Raw genomic sequence first — 24,303 nt, 5'->3', positions numbered from 1 at the left:
TTAAATTTTACTATGTTTGTCAAGTTCCAAATAAAGAAAAAATTATTAATTCTCTGACTGGATTATTCAAAAATAAGCATTACAATATGGTTATTAAATATATAAACCAATTTCTATAAAAAACATTTTTGTAGAAAAATGTAACTATATCACGATATATGTTGTTATCATGATATAAGATTTTGGTCATATCGCCCACCCCTGCTATACACATACTGTACATAATAAGAAACGATCTACTACATACACACTCCAAAATAGCACCTAATAACAGAGAATTACCAAAGTTATTACAGTTTACAGTGTAGCAAGTGCTACAGTGTAAAAAGAGTGGTTGCAACGCAAATTAAATAGACGTTAGAATTGCATTTTCAACTGTGCATGATTATAACATGTTTTATAATGGTCTTATTACATGGATTCATTGCCACTTTATCCTCTATGAAACTTATTAGGTTTTCTCCCCAACAGACATTAAATTGTTTGCATTTTGTCCTCCCTTGAAACAGATGACTCTGTTTAATTATTTATATTTTGAGCATTTGGATCATGTACCATGAGCACTTAACCAGTCATAAAACATTTTTTTTTAAAATAATAATTAAAAAAAAACATTCCCGTTGCACTTTATTCTGTATTATGATGCTAGTGATACTATGTAATACAGCACTTTTCATACCACTGTCTCCTAAGATGATTCGCTTATGTTTTCCTCTTTTGTAAGTCGCTTTGGATAAAAGCGTCTGCCAAATGAATAAATGTAAATGTAAATGTACCTAAAGTATTACATGGCTCTCTGGAATACTTGTTTCATATTGGTCAAACAAGGCAGTTAAACTAAACGGTATTTCCTAGTTGTGCTAGTTTCATGTCTCTCGTATTACTCTGTGGACTCTTTCTTATCACAAAATAAAAGTATCTCAACTCAAATCAATATTTCATGCCCATTTATTTATTTATTTGGTAAGTATATGTAATAATAATAAGTGGGATAATGTACAGCAAGCCAGTCAGTATTGCAAAGACCATTTTTACCACTCTTGTCTGAATTTATTTTGTGATAATGTCTGATTAACTGTGCATTATCGCTTACTTATACATCACTGGGTTACTAAATGTATGAAACTCTCGATCACTGGCTTTAACTACACTCTAAAACCATTAGACATCAGCAACTCATTCAAAATGCTGCTGCTAGAATATTGACAAACACCAAGAGGAAAGAACACATTACTCCAATTCTTAGATTGTATTGGCTCCCAGTTAAATATAGAAAATATATTATTGTTTATAAGTCTCTCAATGGTTTGGGCCCAAACTATATCAAAGATATGTTTGCTGAGTATAAGCCTGGAAGGTCTCTTAGATCTGCAGGGACTGGTCAACTAGTGGTGCCCAGAGTTCGAACCAAACACGGTGAAATGGCTTTGAGCCATTATGCTGCCCACTGATGGAATCAGCTCCCCTTGGAACTTAAGACATGCCACATCTGTAGCCATTTTTAAGACTAAGTTAAAGACTGTTCTTTTTGGAGGCCTGGGTAGCTCAGCAAGTAAAGACGCTGACTACCACCTCTGGAGTTTGCGAGTTCGAATCCCAGGGCATGCTGAGTGACTCCAACCAGGTCCCCTAAGCAACCCAGTTGGCCCAGATGTTAGGGAGGGTAGAGTCACATGGGGTAACCTCCTCGTGGTCGCTATAATGTGGTTCGCTCTCGGTGGGACACGTGGTGAGTTGTGCGTGGATGCCACGGTGGATGGCGTGAAGCCTCCACATGTGCTATGTCTCCGCGGTAATGCACTCAACAAGCCACATGATTAGATGCGCGGATTGGTGGTCTCAGACACGGAGGCAACTGAGATTTATCCTCCGCCACCCGGATTGAGGCGAGTCACTATGCTACCACGAGTGCATTGGGAACTGGGCATTCCAAATTGAGGAGAAAAAGGGAGAAAAAAAAAAGACTGTTCTTTTTTCCACTGCTTTTAATTAATCAGTTTTTATGTCACTTTTATCTATAAATTATAAATATTCTGACTAAAGCTTGTCTGTACTTTTATTAAATTTGTTTGTGTTTTTATTTATTTTATTTTATAATTTACTTTATATATCTTTTTAATTGTCTGTAAAGCACTTTGAATTACTTCAGTGTCTGATAAGGTGCTATAAGGTTTCTATGGTTCCCAGTGCCAGAACAAACTGCTGGTCCATACACACACATTTGTTGGCATGCTGCTGATGCCTCTTAAAGACAGTGTTTAAGGCAGCAGGTCTCTTTAAGTCCGGCTCTCAATTCAGCCTTTCTCTTCTTCTCCAGGCCTATTTGAATATGACGCAGCTTCTGACATAAAGCTGAACACAGAGAGCGAGCTCAGTGAGAAATGGTGCACACAACCTCAGCAAACTGACAAACAAACACACACACACACACACACACACACACACACAGATGGGATTACCACTCTTTATAAACTACAACTGCACTGAAGCCCTGGGCTTATTTCTTTATACAGATTCTACACAGAATGCTGATGTGTGCAATACAATTGCTGTACACCGTTATACAGTTAGAAAGGACAGGTGCAAAGCTGAAAACATTGTGCTTACAAAACCAATGAACAAATGTGGGTCAGTTTGAGCAGACATTCAGGTAATACACAAACAAATCTTACAAATGGATGAGTGATAAACTGTACGAAACCATGTCTCTCATCTGTATAAATAATAGACATTGCTATGATCTATCTTACATATACAGCTCTCCCAAGACAGACATCATGAATGTGAAGTGTGTGATTTCTGAGCCACTAGCATCCCCAAATGGAATTGCTAACATAATCACTGTTTTCAAAAAAGTTTCCTGATCTCTCCATCCATTTGCCATTGGTCGACAGATAGTCCCTCCCCAAACTCACACCATTGGTTGTGCCAATATTGCTGTGTCGGACTGGTCGGGATAAATACAAGGAAAAATGGGGATTTGGTGGAGAATGAAGGTTGAAGGCTTGCAAATGCAGAACAAAGTGATAAGCATATTTAGGGCTGAGAGGATAAGAAGAAAAGAGGTGAAAAGAGATGGAGATGTGAAGAGGAGAACATAGAAACTGAGAGGTGCCATGATAAAACTGCAGCTGACACAAGCAGGGGCGTCGCTAGACTTCAGTGTCATCCAGGGCTTAGCCCACAGGCCATATTATAACATAAAAATAAGAAGAATCCTTCCTTCCATGACTTAAAAAATGGCCACCCTGGGTCACGTGATCCCATGCGAGGAGCAGACGTGTAGACTGCGAGCTCTGCGCACTTTGCTAGTTTTTAAAATTATTTTCATGTTATAATCCGGTGAGATTCGATACACCTAGCTACATATTTGTTCTTGGAGGTAAACATGGTAAAGAAGTCAAAATCCTCGGGCTCTGGAGATATTAAAAGACACTTACGTGCTCAAGCTGAAAGCTCTTGACGGGCCTGCGGACCAGGGACTCGATTTGACCGGCGCGGCGGGTGAAATCCAGCGTCAACTGTCCAATATGTCGGTGATGCTGACGAAGGTTGTTGCTGACTTGGAAGATCTCGCTGTAATATGTCGATCGATTACGGCGAAGGAAACAAAATTCTCTGAGTTGGTTACAAGATTGGCAGATGTTGAGGATGGATAGATTATCTGGAGTCAAATCAGATCAAATCACTTTTATTGTCACACAACCATATATACAAGTGCAATAGTGTGTGAAATACTTGGGTGCAGTTCCGAGCAACATAGTAGTCGTGACAGTGATGATACACCAATTTACAATAAACATCAGATTTACACAACACCATTTAAAATCTAATATACACATAATTACACACAACACAATATACAAATAATAACATACAATGTACATTATACAATACACACAATATAGAATACACATTATACAATAAAAAAAAATAAAAAAAAATAGTATATATAGTATATATAAAATATACAGTAGGTTGTATTGTACTGTATTGACATTCAGGCTGTCAGTTGATAGTAAGTTGCCAGTGTGTTGTTAAGAGAATATAATTTATGACAGTCCGGTGTGAGATAATAAGATTAATAAAGTGCAGTGCTGATGTATTTGATTGTGAGAGATCAAGAGTTCAAAAGTCTGATTGCTTGGGGGTTGAATCTGTCATGTAGTCGGCTGGTGCGGGTCCTGATGCTGCGATACCGCCTGCCTGATGGTAGCAGTGAGAGCAGCCCATGGCTCGGGTGGCTGGAGTCTCTGATGATCCTCTGACCTTTTTTCACTCACCACCTGGTATATATGTCCTGGAGGGAGGGAAGCTCACCTCCGATGATGTGTCTGGCAGTTCGCACCACACTTTGCAGGGCTTTGCGCTTGTGGGTGGTGCTATTGCCGTACCAGGCGGAGATGCAGCCAGTCAGGATGCTCTCTATAGTGCTGGTGTAGAACTGTGTGAGGATGTGGTGGTTCATTCCAAACTTCCTCAGCCGTCTCAGGAAGAAGAGGCGCTGATGAGCCTTCTTCACAACGGCCTCAGTGTGGACCGACCATGTGAGTTCCTCAGTGATGTGGACACCCAGGAACTTGAAGCTGCTGACTCTCTCCACTGGTGCTCCATTGATGGTGATGGGGCTGTGTTCTCTTTCTCTTCTCCTGAAGTCCACCACGAGCTCCTTTGTCTTACTGACGTTGAGGGAGAGGTTGTGCTCCTGACACCAGTATGTCATATCATCAGCAAACTTAATGATGGCATGTACAGAGAATACAGGAGTGGGCTGAGAACACAGCCCTGCAGGGCTCCAGTGTTGAGGGTCAGTGATGAAGAGATGTTGCTGCCCATTCTAACCACCTGGTGTCTGCTTGACAGGAAGTCCAGGATCCAGCTGCACAGCGAGCTGTTTAAGCCCAGAGCCCGGAGTTTCACATAAAGCTTGGAGGGCACTATGGTGTTGAATGCTGAGCTGTAGTCTACAAACAGCATTCTCAAATAAGTGTTCCTTTTTTCCAGGTGGGAGAGAGCAGCGTGTATTGTAGATGCAATGGCATCATCAGTGGAGCGGTTGTTGCGGTAAGCAAACTGCAATGGGTCCAGTGATGGAGGCAGCACAGAGCAGATGTAATCTCTGATTAGTCTCTCAAAGCATTTGCTGATGATGGGGATCAGAGCAACAGGACGCCAGTCATTTAAGCAAGTGATTTTGGATTGCTTTGGAACAGGCACAATGGTGGATGTTTTAAAGCATGTGGTGACTACAGACAAAGAGAGGGAAAGGATGAAAATGTCCGTAAAAACACCAGCCAGTTGGTTCGCATACGCTCTGATGACGCGGCCCGGAATGCCGTCTGGACTTGCGGCTTTACGGATATTCACCCGTCGGAAGGATCAGGTTACATCCGCTACAGAGACGGAGCGTGAACTAACCTCTGTAGCTTCGGCCGCAAGAGCTCTCTCCACGTGGGTGGTGTTATTTCCTTCGAAATGAGCATAAAAAGTATTTAGCTCATCTGGGAGAGAGGCAGCGGTGTTCACGGCAGAGTTTTTATCATCACGGCGGAGTCATCGGAAAGGGAATTGTCCGCTAATCCATTAGCGACCAAAATAGACGTGGAGGGTATTTTGGAAAAACTGGAAGATTTGGAAAATAGGAGCCGAAGAAATAACATACAGATTGTTGGAATTCCTGAGTATGAAGAAGGCAGAGATATGGTGAAATTCCTAGACGAGCTCTTCCCGATTCTGCTTGACATAACAGGCCACAAGCTGGAAATCGAGCGAGCTCACAAAGTCCCGGCTTGGAGATCTGCTGAGGGAGACAGGCCCTGATCAATTCTGGCCAAATTTCTGAGATCATCCGATAAAGATCTCGTGTTGCTCGAGGCGAGGAGCAAAGGAAAGCTTTCTTGGAAGAATCACAAAATTTTCTTGTTTCCGGACTTTGAGATTTCGACAAGAGAGAAACACGATCGATTCAAGGAATGTAAGAAACTCTTACATCAACGGAAGATCGCTTTTGCACTGATGTTTCCGGCCAATCTGAGAATAGATGCTAAGGATGGTCGCAAAGTATTTACATGTCCCAAGCAAGCACTGTCTTTCATAGAAACAATGGGTAAGTAAGCCATTTGGTGTTTCTTATGTAGCTCCAGAGTGGATTAACTCGCTGTACTTACTCTGGCTGTCTGAGGAAGCTGGGCGGCATTTTTGTTTCTGTTTGTGTTGGTTCCACCTAGCGGCTGGAGTTTGTTTTGTGGAATAAGACTTCTACTTCAAGAAACTTTGGCATTGACGGAGGATCGCTTTTGCACTGGGGTTCCCGGCCAGATTGAGAATGGATACTAAGGATGGCCGCAAAATATCTACATGCCTACACAAAGGATGTCTTTTATAAAGTTGACTGACTGAGTAAGTCATTGTGTATTTTTTTATGCAGCCTCCGAGTGAATAATACACACTTGACCATCCGAGAAACCGGGACGCCTGTTTTGTTTCTTTTTGTGCTGGTTCCGCCTAGCGGCTAGAGTTTGTTTTGTTGAATAACACTGCTTCGGAACAGTTGTGGATGAATCTGTTCGTTCTTTGTGCCTGTGCCTCCTGTTGGCTGGAGTGTGTTTTGTGGAATATTTTTGCAGGACATTGGAATGATTACGTCATCTGCTGCACTCATAAACAGCCGGCTCACTGAACACTTGTTTGTCTGTCCAAGGAAACTGAACGCTTTATATTGGCTGGAATTTATTTTGTGGAGGAACACATCTTTGAGACAGTTCTGTGAATGAATCTACACTTTCTTTGTTTATTCTGCCTATTGGCTGGGGTTTGTTTTACAAAGTATTTTCTGTTATGTAATTTTGCCTCACAAAATTTGTGCAGAAGCACCGGACTTGAACAATCCGATGGCAAAGTTTTCACGGGGGCTCTCATAGGTGTACATGGACCTTTTGAGTTTAGAGGGATTGACGCCGGTTGGCTCTGTCATGCGTGGGGTTAATGCGAACGTTTTTCTTTTTTCTGTTTGTTTGGTTCGGGGGGGAGTTTGGGGTTTGATAGTTGTACTAATGTTAGGAATGTGGTCTGTATAATCTTGTTTTTGACACACAATTTTTTTTTCTATTATATCAAAATGTCAAATGTTATTATGAGTGTGTTATCTTTCTCCGCGTGGAATGTGAATGGGTTGGGGCACCCTATAAAAAGAAGGAAGGTTATTTATTTTCTTAAGCGTAAGAAATGTGATATAGTGTTTCTTCAAGAAACACATCTTTCCTCGCAGGAAGCTGAAAAATTTGGGATGATATGGGGTGGGCATGTTTTCTTTAGCGCTGGCTCAAGTAAGAGCAGGGGAGTCATTACACTGATAAGTAAATATCTACAATTCAAATCTCTCAAACAGATTAAAGATAAATTAGGGAGAATCATTATTGTTTTAGCAGAAATTCAGGGGCAAAGGTTGGTTTTGTCTAATATTTACGTGCCTAATGTTGATGATCAGGGCATTTTTATTGATCTGGAAGGGATGTTGCAAGCTGCTGGCACCCCTCATGATATAATATTGGGAGGAGACTTTAATCTTTTGATGGACTCAGTCCTTGATCATAGTGAAGCAAAAGTGTGTAAGCCTCCTAGAGCAACATTGACGCTTCACAGGATGTGTAAAAATCTTGGTCTTGCAGGTATTTGGCGACTTTTGAACCCATCTGGTAGGGACTATAAATTTTTTTTATCAGTCCGTAAGATTTATTCTAGAATAGATTTTTATATTTTTTTTATATCTAAGTCCCTCATTTCATCTGTTGTTGATTGCTCAATTGGAAACATCTTAGTCTCAGATCACGCCCTGGTGAGTTTAGAGATGTTGCCACATACGGAGAAAAATAAGTCATACAGTTGGCACTATAATGTATCCCTTTTGCAAAATCCTGATTTCCAACAAATGTTAAAGACTGAAATCAATGTTTATATGGAGACCAACTGGTCCTCAGTATCCTCTGTGGGCGTGGCTTGGGAGGCACTTAAGGCAGTTCTTAGGGGTCGGATCATACAGTATACCTCATTTACCAAAAAATCCAAAGCCCGAGAACTCGTGGAGATGGAAGGGAATATTAAAAGTGCAGAGGCAGAGCTGAAGTGCAGAATGTCGTCTGATGGCCTCAGAGAATTGACCCGATTGAAATACAGATATAATGCTATTTTGTCGCGGAAAGTGGAGTTTTGGTTATTCAGGGCAAGACAGTCATACTTTGAGTTGGGGGATAAAGCAGGGAAGCTTTTGGCTAGATATATAAAGCAGAGAGAGTCTTTTTCTACTATTCCCTCAGTGAAATCTGCTGGTGGTGAAATTTTTACCTCTGCCGTTGATATTAATAATGCCTTTAAAGAGTTCTATCTTGATCTTTAATAGTTCCAAGTCTTCGTCTACTGATGAAGATATTAAAAAATTTGTGGAACCATTAGAACTCCCTAAATTGACGACTGAGCAAAAAAATTCTCCTGATTCTGAGTTAACCTTGGAGGAGCTTGACAAGGTAATTAAGGCCTTACCTACATTTATTAGATCTTATGCTACAGAATTGGCTCCACTTTTGTTAGAAGTTCATACGGAATCAATAAAGAATGGAAATCTTCCTCCAACCATAACACAAGCCCGGATCAGTCTGATTCTTAAAAAGGACAATGATCCAAGTGAGTGTAAAAGTTACCGTCCAATTTCCCTGATCCAGCTAGATATAAAAATGTTGTCAAAAATTTTGGCTATCTGATTAAGTAAAGTTATGACATCTCATATACATATAGATCAGGTGGGGTTTATTCGGGGCCATAGTTCTTCTGATAACATTAGGCATTTCATCAATATCATGTGGTCAGTGGTGAATGATCAGACTCTGGTCGCTGCCATCTCACTTGATGCCAAAAAGGCATTTGATATGGTAGAATGGGATACTTTTTTTAAGATTTTGGAAATATACAGGTTTGGGAATACTTTTATTGGATGGATTAAGTTACTTTATAGACACCCAGTAGCGGCAGTACAAACAAATTGATTAATTTCAGATTATTTTACTTTGGATAGGGGCACCCAGCAGGGTTACCCTCTTTCCCCATTATTGTTCTGTCTTGCCCTGGTACCATTAGCAGCCGTGATAAGAAAGGAGGAAGATTTTCCGGGGTGGTGGCGGGAGGTGTGGCGCATAAACTTTTGCTTTACGATGATTTTATTATTATTCGTCTCCGATCCTACTAGATCTATGCCTTGCCTCCACAGAATTATTCATTCCTTTTCTAAGTTCTCAGGATACAGAGTCAATTGGTCTAAATCCAAAGCTTTGTCTCTGACAGCGTACTGCCAGGTAACGGGTTTTCAGCCGGGCGACTTCCAGTGGCCCAAACAGGGCATTAAGTATTTGGGCACTTTATTCCCAGCAAATTTGTATGATTGATTTAGAGTCACTTTTGACCCTTTAATAAAAGGTTTATTGAGCGATGTGGGCAGGTGGGCTTCATTACATTTATCTATGATTGAGAAGGTTAATGTTATTAAAATGAATTGTATTCCAAAAATTCAACTACATGCTACAGTCTCTCCCTATAAATGACCCCTCTCTTATTTCAAGCAGTTTGATAGCATAGCGAAGTCTTTCATTTGGAATGGTAAACGTCCCAGATTACATTTCAGTAAGTTGCATAGGCCGATTGACAAAGGTGGGCTAGGCCTACCCAAGATTTTGTTTTATTATTATGCATACGATCTCAGACTCATTGGTCGCTTCCACTTGAGAGAGCCCCTCCCTGGTTTTGTATTGAACAGGAAGTTCTTGCCCCTATTTCGCCATTGCAAACCCTTTCTATCAAACTAATCGGAAAAGTTAAGTTACACCCCGTTATCTCGCATTTGTACTCAGTATGGACAAAAGTGTCCAGAGTGTGTAATTCGGACATTTATTTAAAAGTTGCCTCGAGCATATGGCTGAACCCCAAATTATGTATTAATAAGTCCCCTTTCTGCTGGTCAGAGTGGATTGTGAGGGAGGTTACTAAACTCGTGCTTATATGTCCACATAATATCTGGATTTCAGCGCATGCGCTAGCTGCAACGGCACAGTCGGTGCGTTTGTTTGTGTGTCTAAAGCTGAAACATCATGAGAAATTGGACAAGTTGGATTTTGATTATTTTTATAATTACATGGGTTGTTAGTGACTGCGCTGTTTGGAGTATTCAATTAAATGATGTCGGAGCGGGGCACGGACACACCTATTCCCGAGATGAAATTCTACTCCGCCGTAACACTATCCACTGCCAACTGAACCCATCTATCCTCATTCCGCCTGATATAACGTTAACATCTGGCTTAAAGAGGAAAAGAGGAAGGCGAGGAGGGGTGCACTGCAGACTTAGAAGGCGTCCTTTCAAACCTCCACTACCCTCAATCATCCTTTCAAATGTTCGTTCATTGAAAAACAAAATGGACTTGTTGCATGTGAAATGTCTCATGGATGTATCGTTCAGAGTGGCATGTGTTTTTGCTTTGACAGAGTCCTGCTGGATGAGTCTGTCCCGGATACCGAGGTTAGCCTGGATGGTTTTGAGATCTTTCGGGCAGACAGAACCAGTAACTCGGGGAAAGAGCGGGGAGGTGGGGTGTGTATGTACATCAACTCGCATTGGTGTACTAACATCAAAGTACATGGGAGGACTTGTAAGACCTGGAGCTGCTCACCCTGTCCGCCCGTGCCTTTTATCACCCGAGGGAGTTCTCGACTGTTGTGCTTTGCTGTGTGTATGTTCCACCAAGCACTAATGTCAAGGCAGCGGCTGAGCAGATAGCATATAATACACAGGCTATGCTCAGCAAATACCCGGATGCTCCAGTGCTACTTCTTGGTGACTTCAACAGCTTGATGAGCAGACTTCAGTTATTACCGATTACATTAAATTCTGTATGGATTTCTTGATACCAGTAAAGACTATCAGAACATACCCAAATTCAAAACCATGGATCAACTCATCGATTAAATATCTTTTCCAGAACAGAAAACTTGCCTTTAGGCAGAAGGACTTTGCTGGTCTAAAAATTATAAATCAGGACATCAAAAATGAAATCTTTAAGGCTAAAAAGATGTATAAAAACAAATTGGAGCAGCGAGTCAGGTCTCTTACTGGACAAGCCATTAAACAGACTATTTCTGTATTAGATCCCACCATATTAATCTTAATAATTTTTATGCCCATTTTGATACCTCTGATTTTTCAGCAGAGTGTGATAGCCTTTTGTATTCTTTGCCTTCTCAAGAGTTGGATTATGAGTCCATTCTAACTAAGCAGGATGTCTATTTCCAGCTTATTATGTGTAAACCGAATAAGGCTCCCAGGCCAGATGGAATTCCAGGTCGGGTCTAGAAAAACTGCGCCCTGGAATTAGTCCCCATTCTTCATTCTCTTTTCCTTCAATCACTTTGTACTTCAACAATGTCGGTCATATGGAAAACATCAGTTGTTATTCCTGTTCCCAAAAAAACTCATCCAACAGAGTTAAATCACTACAGGCCGGTATCGTTAACCTCTATCATAATGAAATGCTTTGAGAAAATGGTTCAAAACATTATTCTTCCATATGTTCTACCATTTTTGGACTGTCTCCAATTTGCATATAAGTGGAAGAGAGGTACAGAGGATGCAGTGGCTTGTCTCTTGCACTGTCTACTTCATCACCTGGATATCCCTGGAAATCATGCCAGACTTCTTTTTATTGACATTAGCTCCACCTTTAATTCAATTCAGCGTCATCAGGTAATCAAGAAACTACAGTGTTTGCAAGTTCCATTACCACTAGAATATTGGATTTATAATTTCCTTTCTAATAGACCACAAGTGGTAAAGGTGGACAATGCATTATCGCCCATTATTGTTCTCAACACTGGCGCCCCTCAGGGGTGTGTACTTAGCCCATTTCTTTATATTCTCTATACAAATGACTGTCAGAGTCAAGTTGCCACCACTCATTACTTTAAATATGCAGATGATACTGCCATTCTTGCACTGTTTAATAAGGGCAATGATTCTTTTTTGGACTATCAACGCTCTATAGCATATTTTAGTACATGGTGTAATGATAACTTTCTCCACCTTAATATCTCAAAGACTAAGGAACTGGTTTTTAGCTCTTCCAAAACATTGATCCATCCTTCCAGTATTATCATTAACGGAGAGATGGTTGAAAGTGTGAAGCATTTCAGATATCTTGGCATTACATTGGATAAACATCTGTGCTCAACAGAGACTTACAGTTAATCGTAAACTTAAACATCTGTCTGTTCAGCCTAGTCTTCTTCTTCTTCTGTATCGAAGTATTATTGAGCCAGTTCTTATGTATGGTGCCATTTGTTTCTTTCATATGTTAACAGTTACCAATCAGAACAAACCCTTGAAGATAACTCATTTAGCGAGAAATTTTATTGGTATTCCTACCCCTAATTTATCGGACTGTGTCATTTCATATACGCTCCATAAGGCACATAAAATTTTAAATGATCCAGACCATCCACTTTATCAGTATTTCGTCCTCCCTCCTTCTGGCCGCAGGTATAGACTACCCATGTGTATAAAGGCCAGCTATGGTAGGAGTTTTGTTCCTATGGCTATATGAGCTTTAACACATAGGTAATCTGCCATTGTGATGCCATCTTATGCTCTGGCATTCATTGTATGATCTTGTTTTCTTTTTTTTTCTTCTTCTTCTTTTTTTTCTATGTTTGTGATTGTTTTGATGGTTAATATGTATGGTGTTGTTGTGTTTATGCTTTCTACGTACCCACGGTGGAAACTAATCATTTGTGACCACAGGGATGTTGTTGAGGGTCAGGGTGGGGTTGGAGACTGGGAGGGGGAGGGGTAATAGTGGGGTTAAATGTTGATTCTGTATATATATATATGTTTTGCTTTTATTTGTTATTTGTATGAATCAATTAAAAATGTTAATCAGAAACAATAAAAAATTGTAACAATTAAAAAAAAGAAGAAAAAAAAAAGGACCAAGGATTTCTTTATTGCTAAATCCTAAACTGAAGTAGGCCTACGATTTGACTACAGCCTCCACATCCATCTCTTGCATTAATGAAGCTGCTGGCTCGGCGTCCATTCTATCGTTGTGATAATGATGCTCTGTTTAGCCAAATATTGAGATTTTTTTCTCTAATATTTCTACTTTATTCACACAATATACTACTTTATTTAAAAAAAAAAATTTATATTTATTCTCATACGAAATTTTATATCATAATGCTACAACTTTATTCTCATACTATTATGACTTTAATCTCTTAATGCTTCAACTTTATTCTTGTAATTTTTACTTTATTTGCAATATATTATGACTTTATTATCTAAATCTTATTTTTTTTGCATTTTATTTAACATGACAATAAAACGCCATCGTGGGATCATTGAATAAATTTAAAAAGAACGTAACTTTTAATAAACGCATCTCGAAACACCTGTGTTGGGTTTCATGACTGTTATTAAACATGATTTCAGGTTGTTTTTAACAAAGCAAAGTTTCAGTGCTTGATAAACATAATTTTATATCATTTTAAGACCTATGCATTATGCTATTTATGCTTATAGCTCATTGTGCTGCCATTTTGAGTTGCATTTGAGGAAATTCCATTGCAATAAACATCTTTATTCCTGTGTCACGACTCCCGACTAAACCCGAATAACCGAACAAGTTGGCTGGCATATGCATTCAAATCTACTTGGTGTGTGGATTGTTAAAAACAAATGAAAATTAGATATGAGGCTTACAGATTACATATTTAAAAATAAGGTTTGCATAATATAACCTCAGTGCCTCTGATACAGAAAAGCTGCACCCCTGTGAAAGAAAATAGAAAGCTCCCACTCGAGGCATTCATAACGTGTCTGATGAACTTGAGCTCGAACAGCAGGTAAAAGTCAAAGTGCGAACTGTCAATTAATGCAAGTTGGGCTCACTGATCAAAATTAATTTACATTTGAAGCCAGAATTGCAGCCTGCCTTGTTGCTTTTGTATGCTGATGTAATGAACATTAATCCTTCCTTTTATCTTTCTTTTTTTAATCACAAAAAAAAAAAAAAAAAAGAAAACATTTGGGGCTATTAACAAAAGATCAGGGGCTTCAGCCCTATCAGCCAGGGTCTAGCTACGCCACTGGACACAAGAGAGTGTGTCCAGTTATAAACATTGTCATAGCTTAATTACCACTTAATGCTGAAGAAACTGCCACCGATGTGAAGTCTTGGTGTGTGTTTCTTTGGTAATATAGTTTATAATACAAAAGCATCTTTTAAAAATGTAAATGTAATGTCAAAATATGACAGAGCATTGTATTATTACTATATGTATGTGTGTCCAGTTTCACAATTTATTATAATAATACAATTATGTCTGATGTGATAAACGTGCTGTGAGCCACCATTACCTTAGATCTGTTAGGGGGTTTTTTTTCTTCGTGAATACACTTAATTCTATTACAAATGAATGAATGAAAATATCAGTAAAAATATTAAAATACAAGAGGTGGGAATAAAACAGAGTGACTATTGAAAACTGCTTAGTAACATAATCTTCCCTGTTCAGTTACGCTAAAACTGACTCTGTCTGTAACCTTGGTCCGCCTGTTCCCTCCCCCCGTGGATCAACAAATAAGAGATATAAATAAAGAAATATTATAGAATAATAAAATATTTACTTTAAAGTAAAAAGTAAAAGCTGTAAACCGTTAATTGTAAAAACAGTAAATTCAAGGGGACGATGAATGCATTGATGGCAGCTCATCAATTCTTCTATTGATCACATCAGCCACCGCCTATTTATACTACACGCGCTTTTACATCCCTGAATTGAATAATTAGCGGGTTGCAAAAGAAAAAAAGGATGTGACAGAATTTATCTGTTCTGTCATTTTCTTTATTTCAAAACATGCATTTGAACTTACCAAGATGTTATTGTTGCTGTTCTTACTAAGCGTGATGTCCAGGACAATGTGGATGTGACAGCTACTTCCTGAGGAGCAATATGGCGAGCCGATTTAACATTTAATGATCCCAGCGTTACTCGTAATTGCATTTGTGCAGTTGGGGGTGGGGGGTATATGCAAGGAACAGAAGCCAGTGTATACCAAGAAATTTATATTTGTATTGATATTGATAACTGGCATTCAGATGGTCCCTTACCACATCTTTAACCATTTTATAAATAAATGCTTTTTGAGTCATTCATAATAAAATGTGTATATCCTTTCTTATATGCTGAGAAATTTCCTGATCCATAATTTATACAAAGTATAATTATTTTTATTTCTTTGATTATTTAACTTATTTATGTATACACCTGTGTTAGTTTATATGTATTTTTAATTTTTTTTACTTTATTTAATTATTTAAAATGAATTATATTTTTTCCTTCACCTGTACTTCTTGTCTTTATAACTTAGTGATTGTATTCATACATTGTTGGATCTGTGTAATTTTGTACAGCATATTGAACATTTCAGACGGTTCCTTACTACACCCTTCACAGTACTAGCAGGATTCAGCACAATGTGTGGACTTTTCAGATGACCCCTTACCCACTGTATGAAAAATTCCAACTTTTAAAATTTAACTTTTTTTTTTCTCCCCAATTTGGAATGCCCAATTCCCAATACGCTCTAAGTCCTCGTGGTGGCATAGTGACTCTCCTCATCCGGGTGCCGGAGGATGAATCTCAGTTCCCTCCACGTCTGAGACCGTCAATCCACGCATCTTATCACGTAGCTTGTTGAGTGCATTACTTCTGAGACGTAGGCTCAAGCTGTTCTCCGTGGCATCCATGCACAACTCACCACGTGCCCCACTGAGAGCGAGAACCACATTATAGCGACCATGAGGAGGTTAACCCAACGTGACTCTACATTCCCTAGCAACCGGGCCAATTGGTGGCTTAGGAAGCCTGACTGGAGTCACTCAGCACACCCTGGATTCAAACTTGCAACTCCAGGTGTGGTAGTCAGCGTCTTTACTCGCTGAGCTACCCAGGCCCCCTTAAATGAACAATCTTGAATGATTTCACCATGACACCATCTGACCAGCTTACGGGACAAATCGCATCCCGTATTGATTCGACATGGGAACTCTGCAATTAAACATATCTTTAATGCAATTTTTTTACTAAGAATTCAATTAGTGTGCTCTCCAATTGGAATTGTTACTATTAAAATTTTTATTAAAGAACTTTTTTATTCGAATTTTTACTAGTAAGAATTCAATTGTAGAGCTCTTTAATTAAAAATTAATGAAAGTCAATAGAAACTTATGACAAGTATATTCAATTGTAGAGCTCATTAATTTACATTTTTACTGGTAAAAAAGCAATTGTAGAGCTCTCTAATTTAAATTCTTACTATTAAAAATTCGGTAAGAGAGCTCTGTAATAAAAATTCTTACCAGTAAAAATTCAATTAGAGAGCTCTCTAATGCAATTAGAAAACAAATGCAATTATGACGAGGAACGCTTTGAACTTTAAAAGATAATCTGGCTTTCCATAATAGCGCTACATCAGACAGCGGGAGCTCTGTTCGACATGGCAAGAGAGTATCAACACTGCATGCCTGCTACAGTGTAGACAGTTGTAGAGTTTTGTCGTGTCTCTAGCAGCATAAAAAAATATTGTTTTAAACCTGAGTCCTAGGCATTATTGACAATATTTTTTATTTTTCCTCCTTGAAAGTGTTTTAGGAAGCCACTGATTATAGAAATCTTGATTTTTAAGCATATTGTGTTTTAGAGTAAATTTTGTGTGACTTCAGCAAACAGTGGCGGTCAATGGAAAAATCTTGATTTTTAAGCATATTTTGTTTCAGGGAGAATTGTGTGTGATTTCAGCAAACCGTGACATTCAATGGGGCAATTCTTGATTTTTTATTTGCTTTGAGGTGAATCTTAGCAAGCTGTGACATTCAATATGCAATTTTTGTCAGCTATACTGTATTTTTAAAAAAAAAAAAAATTTTTTTTTACCATTTCTAATAAAATAGGTAGGCTACATATTTCATGTATCAATTAAAAGTATAATTTAATCCCCCAGTTCCCAAGCACCTGGCTCATCCACACAGGGCAAAATGCCCACCATCACTACAATTGATCAAACACACTCTCACGGCAAAATCGCCAGGATTCATACGACTTTTCTAAATTTGGCTAATTCGTATGATATTGTACGACTACACTTGTTTAAATTCCTACAACTTTCACCACAACCAGTGACGTCGCTGGACATCGTTTCCATCTAATACGCGACAGTTACTTGCTTCTGTCATACACAACAGCTTCCTATCATGTTTACACACTCTACTGATTGGTTAAATTGAGATAAGGGGTTTGGGTAAGGGCAAAATATTAATAAGTATGTCCTTAACATATATTGTGCGGAACTCGCCTACAGTTCAAGTACATTTCAAAGCCTGTATAGGCTTTAGTGACATAAAAGCTAATGTGTTGTACTTGTTACATGTGCAAATAAATGACATCTGTGTAAAGTATTGTCCAAAAAAGTACTTTTTTCACTGTTTCACTTAATAACTTATTTGTATTATATAATTTATACACTTAAAAACTTAAATATTTCAGATAAATCTTGCTCACTAACATTCTGCCTAACATCAGAACTGGAAAAAAAGTATACAGGTTTGTAAACAATATGAATATGAGTAATGATGATGACAGAATTTTCATTTTTGGGTGAACTATCCCTTTAAGGCCAAAGATATTTCTCACAGATTTAGTCAAACCCAAAAAAGAAACAGGTTAACGTAATAAATTCCATTGAAAAAAAAAACTTTTTGTAGAAAAGTGTTTATTGATTTATTTCATTATGGCAAATTACATTTTATTCTCATCAGAACAAATCAATTTATCCAGATGCATATTGCATTGCATGCTTGGTGTTTCTAATCATTCACAGGTCTTAATTACAGGACAATCATATATTTTCATTCTTTCATATATTAAACACATAAATCTGTAAATTTTTACTTTTTCCACACTGAAAAGAGAAAGGTCAACTACAAGATTAGAGGGTTAATTCTGTTATTTATTAAAAACAATCTCTTCAAAATCTCCTGAAGCAGATGTCATTGTATCATCATCAGCCAGGCTTGTCCAGTCATTGTTTTTGTAACACCACAGAGAGGGAAATAAAACTTAATTCACATTCCAAGCAGTTCCTGTTAAACACCATATGACAGTTTCTCATCTACCAAATATAAATACTTGGTTTGACAATGCGTGCGATCCAATCGATTTTAGATGAGAAATGTGACTATTTTTTCACTGTACATGTTGCCATTGCAGTCTCTAGGCACGATCATGATTTCAAGCTCGATTACACTTCCTAGCGTTTGACGGGTGTGCAGAACACATGGCGCTAGGAAGGATAATCAAGCTCAAAATCACGATCGCCAAGGAGACTGCTGATGTTAAGATTTATAGTGAAAAAGGAGATATATTTTGGTCTGTTCTTATCCAAAACCAATTAGATAGTTTCTGAAGACATGGATTAAACCACTGGAGTCATATGTATTACTTTTATACTGCCTTTATGTGCCTTTTGGAGCTTCAAAGTTTTGGTCACCATTTATTTGCATTGTGAGGTCCAACAGAGCTGAGATATTCTAAAAATCTTTGTGTTCAGCAGAAGAAAGAAAGTCATTCATATTTGGGATGGCATGAGGGTAAGTAAATGTAAATTTTAATTTTTGGGTGAATTATCCCTTTAAATATTATATTAACTATGGTAAAAGTAACATTATAACATAATATAACTAAGTCCATTAGTGATGCTTAGACAATATTTTAATTTTAGTTTTATTCGGGTAATTAAAGTAGGTTAAAAAATTAAGACTGGAAAAAAAATGAGCCATATGTAGACGAAACTTGAAAAACTAACAAACAAAAAACCTTGAGGTTCCCTTTTCCAAGGTGGATGTTTTCAGGTTAAGGTACACAAACGATGATAGTGTTATGCTCCATTGTGTTAAAAAGCCTGGCTGCATCATTGAGAGGATGGCGATCTTTGTGAAGTTCACAGCATCAGTTACGATTCCGTTTTAGGTTGAGTCGGTACTCCATTAATGTGAAATTAGTAAGCCTGGCAATTGCTTCCGGAGCAACAAATTCTCTGATCTTGTGGTAACCCATTTGTTCGTAGAGCTTCTGTGCGTCTTTCTGGACCACCGATGTGTGAAGCACTACTCCTTGAAAACCACGTTCACGAGCAAAATCTGCCACTGTACGGCACAGTGCTTTGGCAATGCCCTGTCCCCGGTGAGACTTTTTCACAGACATACGCTTCAGTTCCAGGTAGTTCTCGAATTGCACAGGTAAACACGCTACTGTACCCACAACATGGCCTTGACTCTCGGCCACCCAGAAGCAGGAGTTTGGTGACTCCAGGTAGGTCTGTCGAATATTGTTGAGATCTTGATTAAGGGAGGTCTGGATGTACTTTGTGAACATGTAGCTCACACCTAGCCGGCCTGCAGCCAAGAGCAGGGTCACTGTCAGTATGGGCAAAAGAATGGACTTGGAGCTGGTCACTATAGCGCAAAACACACACACCAAAATCATCTGTGGCAGGGGCTGTTTGAGAACATGCATGCAGGAGGATGGGATATGCTCGCTCATTCCCAGGGTAAAAATCTCCTTCACATCCTCATCATCATCTTTGTGGTAGCGACGAATCTGTAGCTCAGCCATGACCTTCAAATCAAGCATGACATCAGAAATAATTACCACTGAAAACATATGACTTTTCCTTCCAAGCATATAACTTAAGTGTTGACTGTGATCTGTAAGTGGACAACATTTCATGGACTAATTCTAGTTAAAGTTCAGAAATCGATTTGACTGATACATGTTTCCTTCATATATATATATATATATATATATATATATATATATATATATATATATATATACATTAAATCACATCTCACTTTGCATGCTTCGGTCTTTTGTATTTATGTCAATTAAATGAATAAGAACGTATCAAGGCATAGTAACTTACAACAAATCACCAGAACGTTTCCTGATAAGAGGAGATTCCCGGTTATTGACCTCTACTCGATGACTGTGAGCAGCCAGTGAGGAAATATAAAGCATTTGTGTATTTACGGAAGCCACTGCAATGGCATTTACAAACACACATGAACACACATGATTGTAATCTGATACAATCTCATCAAATACATTGATCATGCATTACTGAAACAGAAGTTTTTATTATCTCGATTTGGCTTAACAAATAAACAGACAAACCTGAACTGTAAATTATCCTATTAAAATTAATGCTTTACTTTGTTCCCACTGTTCTTCTTCCTTTTTAATAACAGATTTACAGGGAACACTACCGGCGCCATCTACTGGAAAGGAGGAATGTTAAAGCGACGGAAATGAATAATCTGCCTTTCCCAAAGCTGTTCATTAACATTTTCCAGTAATCATCAGCACAGCTGACCGACCTACTGTTGCAAGATGGGTCATGTCTAGAAGGGATCCCTCCCTCGTCTCACGCATGCGCATTATATTATGACGCTATTGTGCTTTTGCCACTCGCCTCAGCGAATTAATGATAGAAAGCATTAAAAACTTCAATAATATAAATAATATAACATTATTACTATTATTACGGAGTGACTATTTACACTAGTTATACATACCTGCCACACAGTGCAGCTCCTTGCGCTCAAATAGTCTAGAAAACAAAGAAATTAAAGAAAAACTACATCTTTATAAATTGCTGCAATAGCTCAGTCTGTGGGTACGGTATGGTTTTGTTTTTTCCATGCGGACGACCGGAGTTCAAATCCGTCTTTTGACCCAGTTTTCCCCATCCTGTTACCTGTCTCCACTCTTAATATTTTTCTTTAGTAGGCTACTATATATTCATTTGATTTATTATTATAAAGTTGATTTCCTTGCTGTGATTTGGTCACGATGAAGATCAGAGAGTTGAGTGAAAGGTGTGATCCGGGTACAGCATGCTCATGAACTGCTTTTAATTTGAATAAACATCATATGCGTTAATTATACAGTAATAAGAAGATGGCAGCATATGTGCCGCAGTGATGTACTTGGGGAAACGAGAATGGGCGGCGAGCGCTCCTCGTTGCTGCGAGTTCTGCAGCTCGCGCTCCTTTCCAGTCAAATCGCAAAGAAAAATGCAAACAAAATGTGTCCCCACTAGACCCCACTCAATCCACCATGAGTACAGAGAGAGAGAAAATGTGCAAAGCAAATGCACTAGTTGCAAAACTGAAACTCATATTTCAGTTTCAATAGTTCACACTGAGCCATATGCAGGCCATAAAAAAAAAAAAAAATGTCTGTAAGGATTCTCGTCATCAAGGAGATGAAGCCGCTTAGATCATCTGCAAACATCTTAGGCAATATAGAAAAATGTCCAGTTGACTAGAATAACTAATAAAATATTCTGTATATTTTCAGGAAGAGATAAGAAAATGAGGATAATGTGATGTTCTAGTAAAATATTTAATACATTTTTTTAGAATACCCTTTAATACCCTTAAAATACTCTTGCAATTGCCAGCAATAACCTTTAAGATGCAAAATGTAAAATTAGAGAACTATCTGTCATATGAAACATGAGGTACTATCATATTAGTAACAGGTTAGAGTTCTTTTTATTATTGTACATTCACAACATTACAACACAATTCTGTCATCCACATTCATTCAACACAACACACTATGTATACTAACAATTTAAATAAAGAAATAAAAAAGTAGTAAAAAAAACAAAAACAAAAACACAAAAACAAAGGGCATCAGAAAGAAACATCAAATTAGTTTAGAAATAAGTCTTCTTTGCTTTCTTGTTGTTATATATATATATATATATATATATATATACACACACACACACTATATATACACACAGTATAGGCTTACTTAAAATAAATATGAGCTGTTTGGAAATGGGAAAAAAGGGTTTTAAATTACTCCACTTAGTCTGATGGATATTTTCTTATTGACTAAAAAAGATAAATAATGTACATTTGTCTTTTTGAAGTATGAAAATCATAACAATGAAGTAAAACGATTTAAATATTAAGGGCTAAGCACCACGTCTAAAGGAATTTCTTGTGAAAGATAATTAATTATACTGGTAAGTTGTTCAAATATATGGTTAGGAAAAATCCACAGAGAAAAACTATTTTTACGAAGCAAATTTAGTGTTCTAATAAAGAGCACTCAGTATTTTTTCCTCATTATTATTTTTTACTCCTAAAAAAATAAATGATAATTTTTAAACATAATTATAAAATCATGAACACTCATTTGAGAATACTCCAGCCATATCAGTTACTTAAAAAAGTGTGTGTGTGTGTGTGTGGGGGGGGGGGGGGGTTGGGGGGTGGGTGTTGGGTTGGGGTGTTCTACATGGAGAGTGTCCCCTCATGGGGGCTGCCATGTTAATATCAACTGACCAGCCGAATACTACTCTATTAATATCAGTAACCACCCACTGGATACTATTATTGTTGGATTAAATTAATCATGGCTGATTGTGAATAGTATTTCTACAATGGCATCTAACTAGAACTGAAACTATTGATTTTGAATAATGCTGCATCCACGTCGCCAGCTGTCACTGTAAATTCAAAATGACCCAAACAAAAAAAGTGAGTGCAACTTTGGCCTGTACTGTATTTCCTCAGTTTTAAAATACACTATCGCCATCCACTGGAGAGAAAGAAATGAAGCAGATTGAATAGGAAAGTGTTCAAAGTAGCTAAATATCTGTCAAATATAAACCAAAAACCCCATCACACGCAGAAAGGAGCAGTGGTTAATCTGGGAAGGCACCTAGTCACTAACACTGCCAGCATGCGTTCAAAGGCTACTCTTTACTTGGTTCTACTACAGCAATTTCTGCATTTAAATATTTTAATGCTTTAAATTTTAATGCAGAACAATTGTACAGTTTGCTGTTTTACTCTTATTGCCACATTAATTTACCACCTGTACAGCCCACTCTTCATCTGCTGGTCAGATTCTTTGCTCCTTGTGACTCAGGATTACCATTATTCTCTTCAAATACTGAAACATGTACTCCATGTCCCAAGCCCCACTGGGGGTGGATGCCTTGGCCCACAAATGGCCTCCGAAATGCAAGTCCCCCGGTATGCCTCCTCCATTCTGTCATCTGCAAAGTCAGAGAGAACAAGGAAACAGTTCTGTTGGTTGCACCGAAATGGCCTAATCAGTCCTGGTTTCCAGAGATGATTGAGATACTGGACAGCCCTCCATGGGAAATACCGCTGAGGAGGGACCTCCTTTCTCAAGCATAGGGCATGATCTGGCATCCCCAGCCAGAGCTGTGGAAACTGCAGATCTGGCCCCTGAATGGAGCGTGTCAAACGAACCAAAATTGGCTTAGTCGGTAAAGAACACCATCTTGCAGGCTAGAGCTCCATCCATGAGACGCCTCTATGCACTGAAATGGCGTGTGCATGAAAATTGGTGCTCTTCATGTGGCAAAGACCCAGTGAATTGCTCCATAGCTGAGATCCTTACATTCCTTCAGGAGCGGTTGGACACAGGTTTTACCCCGTCAACGCTTAAGGTTCATGTAGCGACTATCTCGGCATACCATGGCAGACATGACCAAGTCATAAATTTCCTTAAGGGAGCAAGGCGCTTAAACCCCCCTCGCCCTGCTACATTTTAATTTGGGATTTAAATCTGGTGTTGAAGGCCCTCACCAGCCTCCCCGTTCGAACCACTGGAATCTGTTGTGTGTGCTTTCTCTAAAGACCGCACTCCTGTTGGCTCTGGCCTCAGTTAAACGGGTGAGTGATATGCAGTGCTGTTTTTGGGATGGGACTTTCAAAAGCCACAATCAAACCCAGAAAAGACTATGTGCCTAAGGTTCAAATCACACCCTTCAGGGCTCAGGCAGTCCACCTACAAGTCTTCTTTCCCCCACCATTTAATTCGGATGAGGAGCAGTTGATGCATTTGTCGTGCGGGCATTAGACACGTATGTGGAGCAAACCTGCCAGTTTAAGCTGTCGGATCAGCTCTTTGTTTGTTATGGAGGACATGCAAAAGGCATGTCCGTCTCCAAGCAAAGGCTCTTACTGGATCATTGATGCGATCGCCCTTGCTTTTTAATCACAGGGCGTGAGTTAGTGTGGAAGCGCATTCAACTAGCGGCATGATCTCTTCATGGGCATGGTCAAACGGTGTGTCCTTGCAGGACATATGTTT

The 24,303-nt window shown here is 38.7% G+C and overlaps 2 protein-coding genes across 5 annotated transcripts in view; both read right to left on the bottom strand.

Moving 5' to 3' along the window:
- The window catches only part of dctn1b (dynactin 1b), a 55,855-nt gene extending 40,827 nt beyond the window's left edge, over positions 1-15,028 (bottom strand). The window contains exon 1 of the mRNA XM_051652141.1: positions 14,966-15,028. The gene's annotated coding sequence lies outside the window, so the exon portion shown is untranslated. The remainder of the gene's footprint in view (positions 1-14,965) is intronic.
- A 2,825-nt stretch (positions 15,029-17,853) lies between these two features.
- Positions 17,854-20,412, bottom strand: LOC127413960 (probable N-acetyltransferase camello). 4 transcript variants are annotated; one of them, XM_051651549.1, is made up of 3 exons: positions 20,326-20,412; positions 20,075-20,189; positions 17,854-19,767 (listed from the first exon to the last, which is right to left on the bottom strand). In XM_051651549.1, the coding sequence occupies exon 3, from the start codon at positions 19,762-19,764 to the stop codon at positions 19,099-19,101; it is 666 nt and encodes a 221-aa protein (XP_051507509.1). In that variant the 5' UTR covers positions 19,765-19,767; positions 20,075-20,189; positions 20,326-20,412; the 3' UTR covers positions 17,854-19,098. The 4 variants fall into 4 exon arrangements, with proteins under 4 accessions (XP_051507509.1, XP_051507508.1, XP_051507511.1 ...); XM_051651548.1 differs by having other exon boundaries at positions 20,075-20,137; XM_051651551.1 differs by lacking the exon at positions 20,075-20,189 and having other exon boundaries at positions 20,326-20,399.
- Positions 20,413-24,303: the final 3,891 nt, after the last annotated feature.

This window comes from Myxocyprinus asiaticus, chromosome 23 (genome assembly GCF_019703515.2).
Source record: "Myxocyprinus asiaticus isolate MX2 ecotype Aquarium Trade chromosome 23, UBuf_Myxa_2, whole genome shotgun sequence".
NCBI classification, from domain to species: domain Eukaryota; kingdom Metazoa; phylum Chordata; class Actinopteri; order Cypriniformes; family Catostomidae; genus Myxocyprinus; species Myxocyprinus asiaticus.
This window is presented reverse-complemented; position numbering and strand designations above follow the sequence as displayed.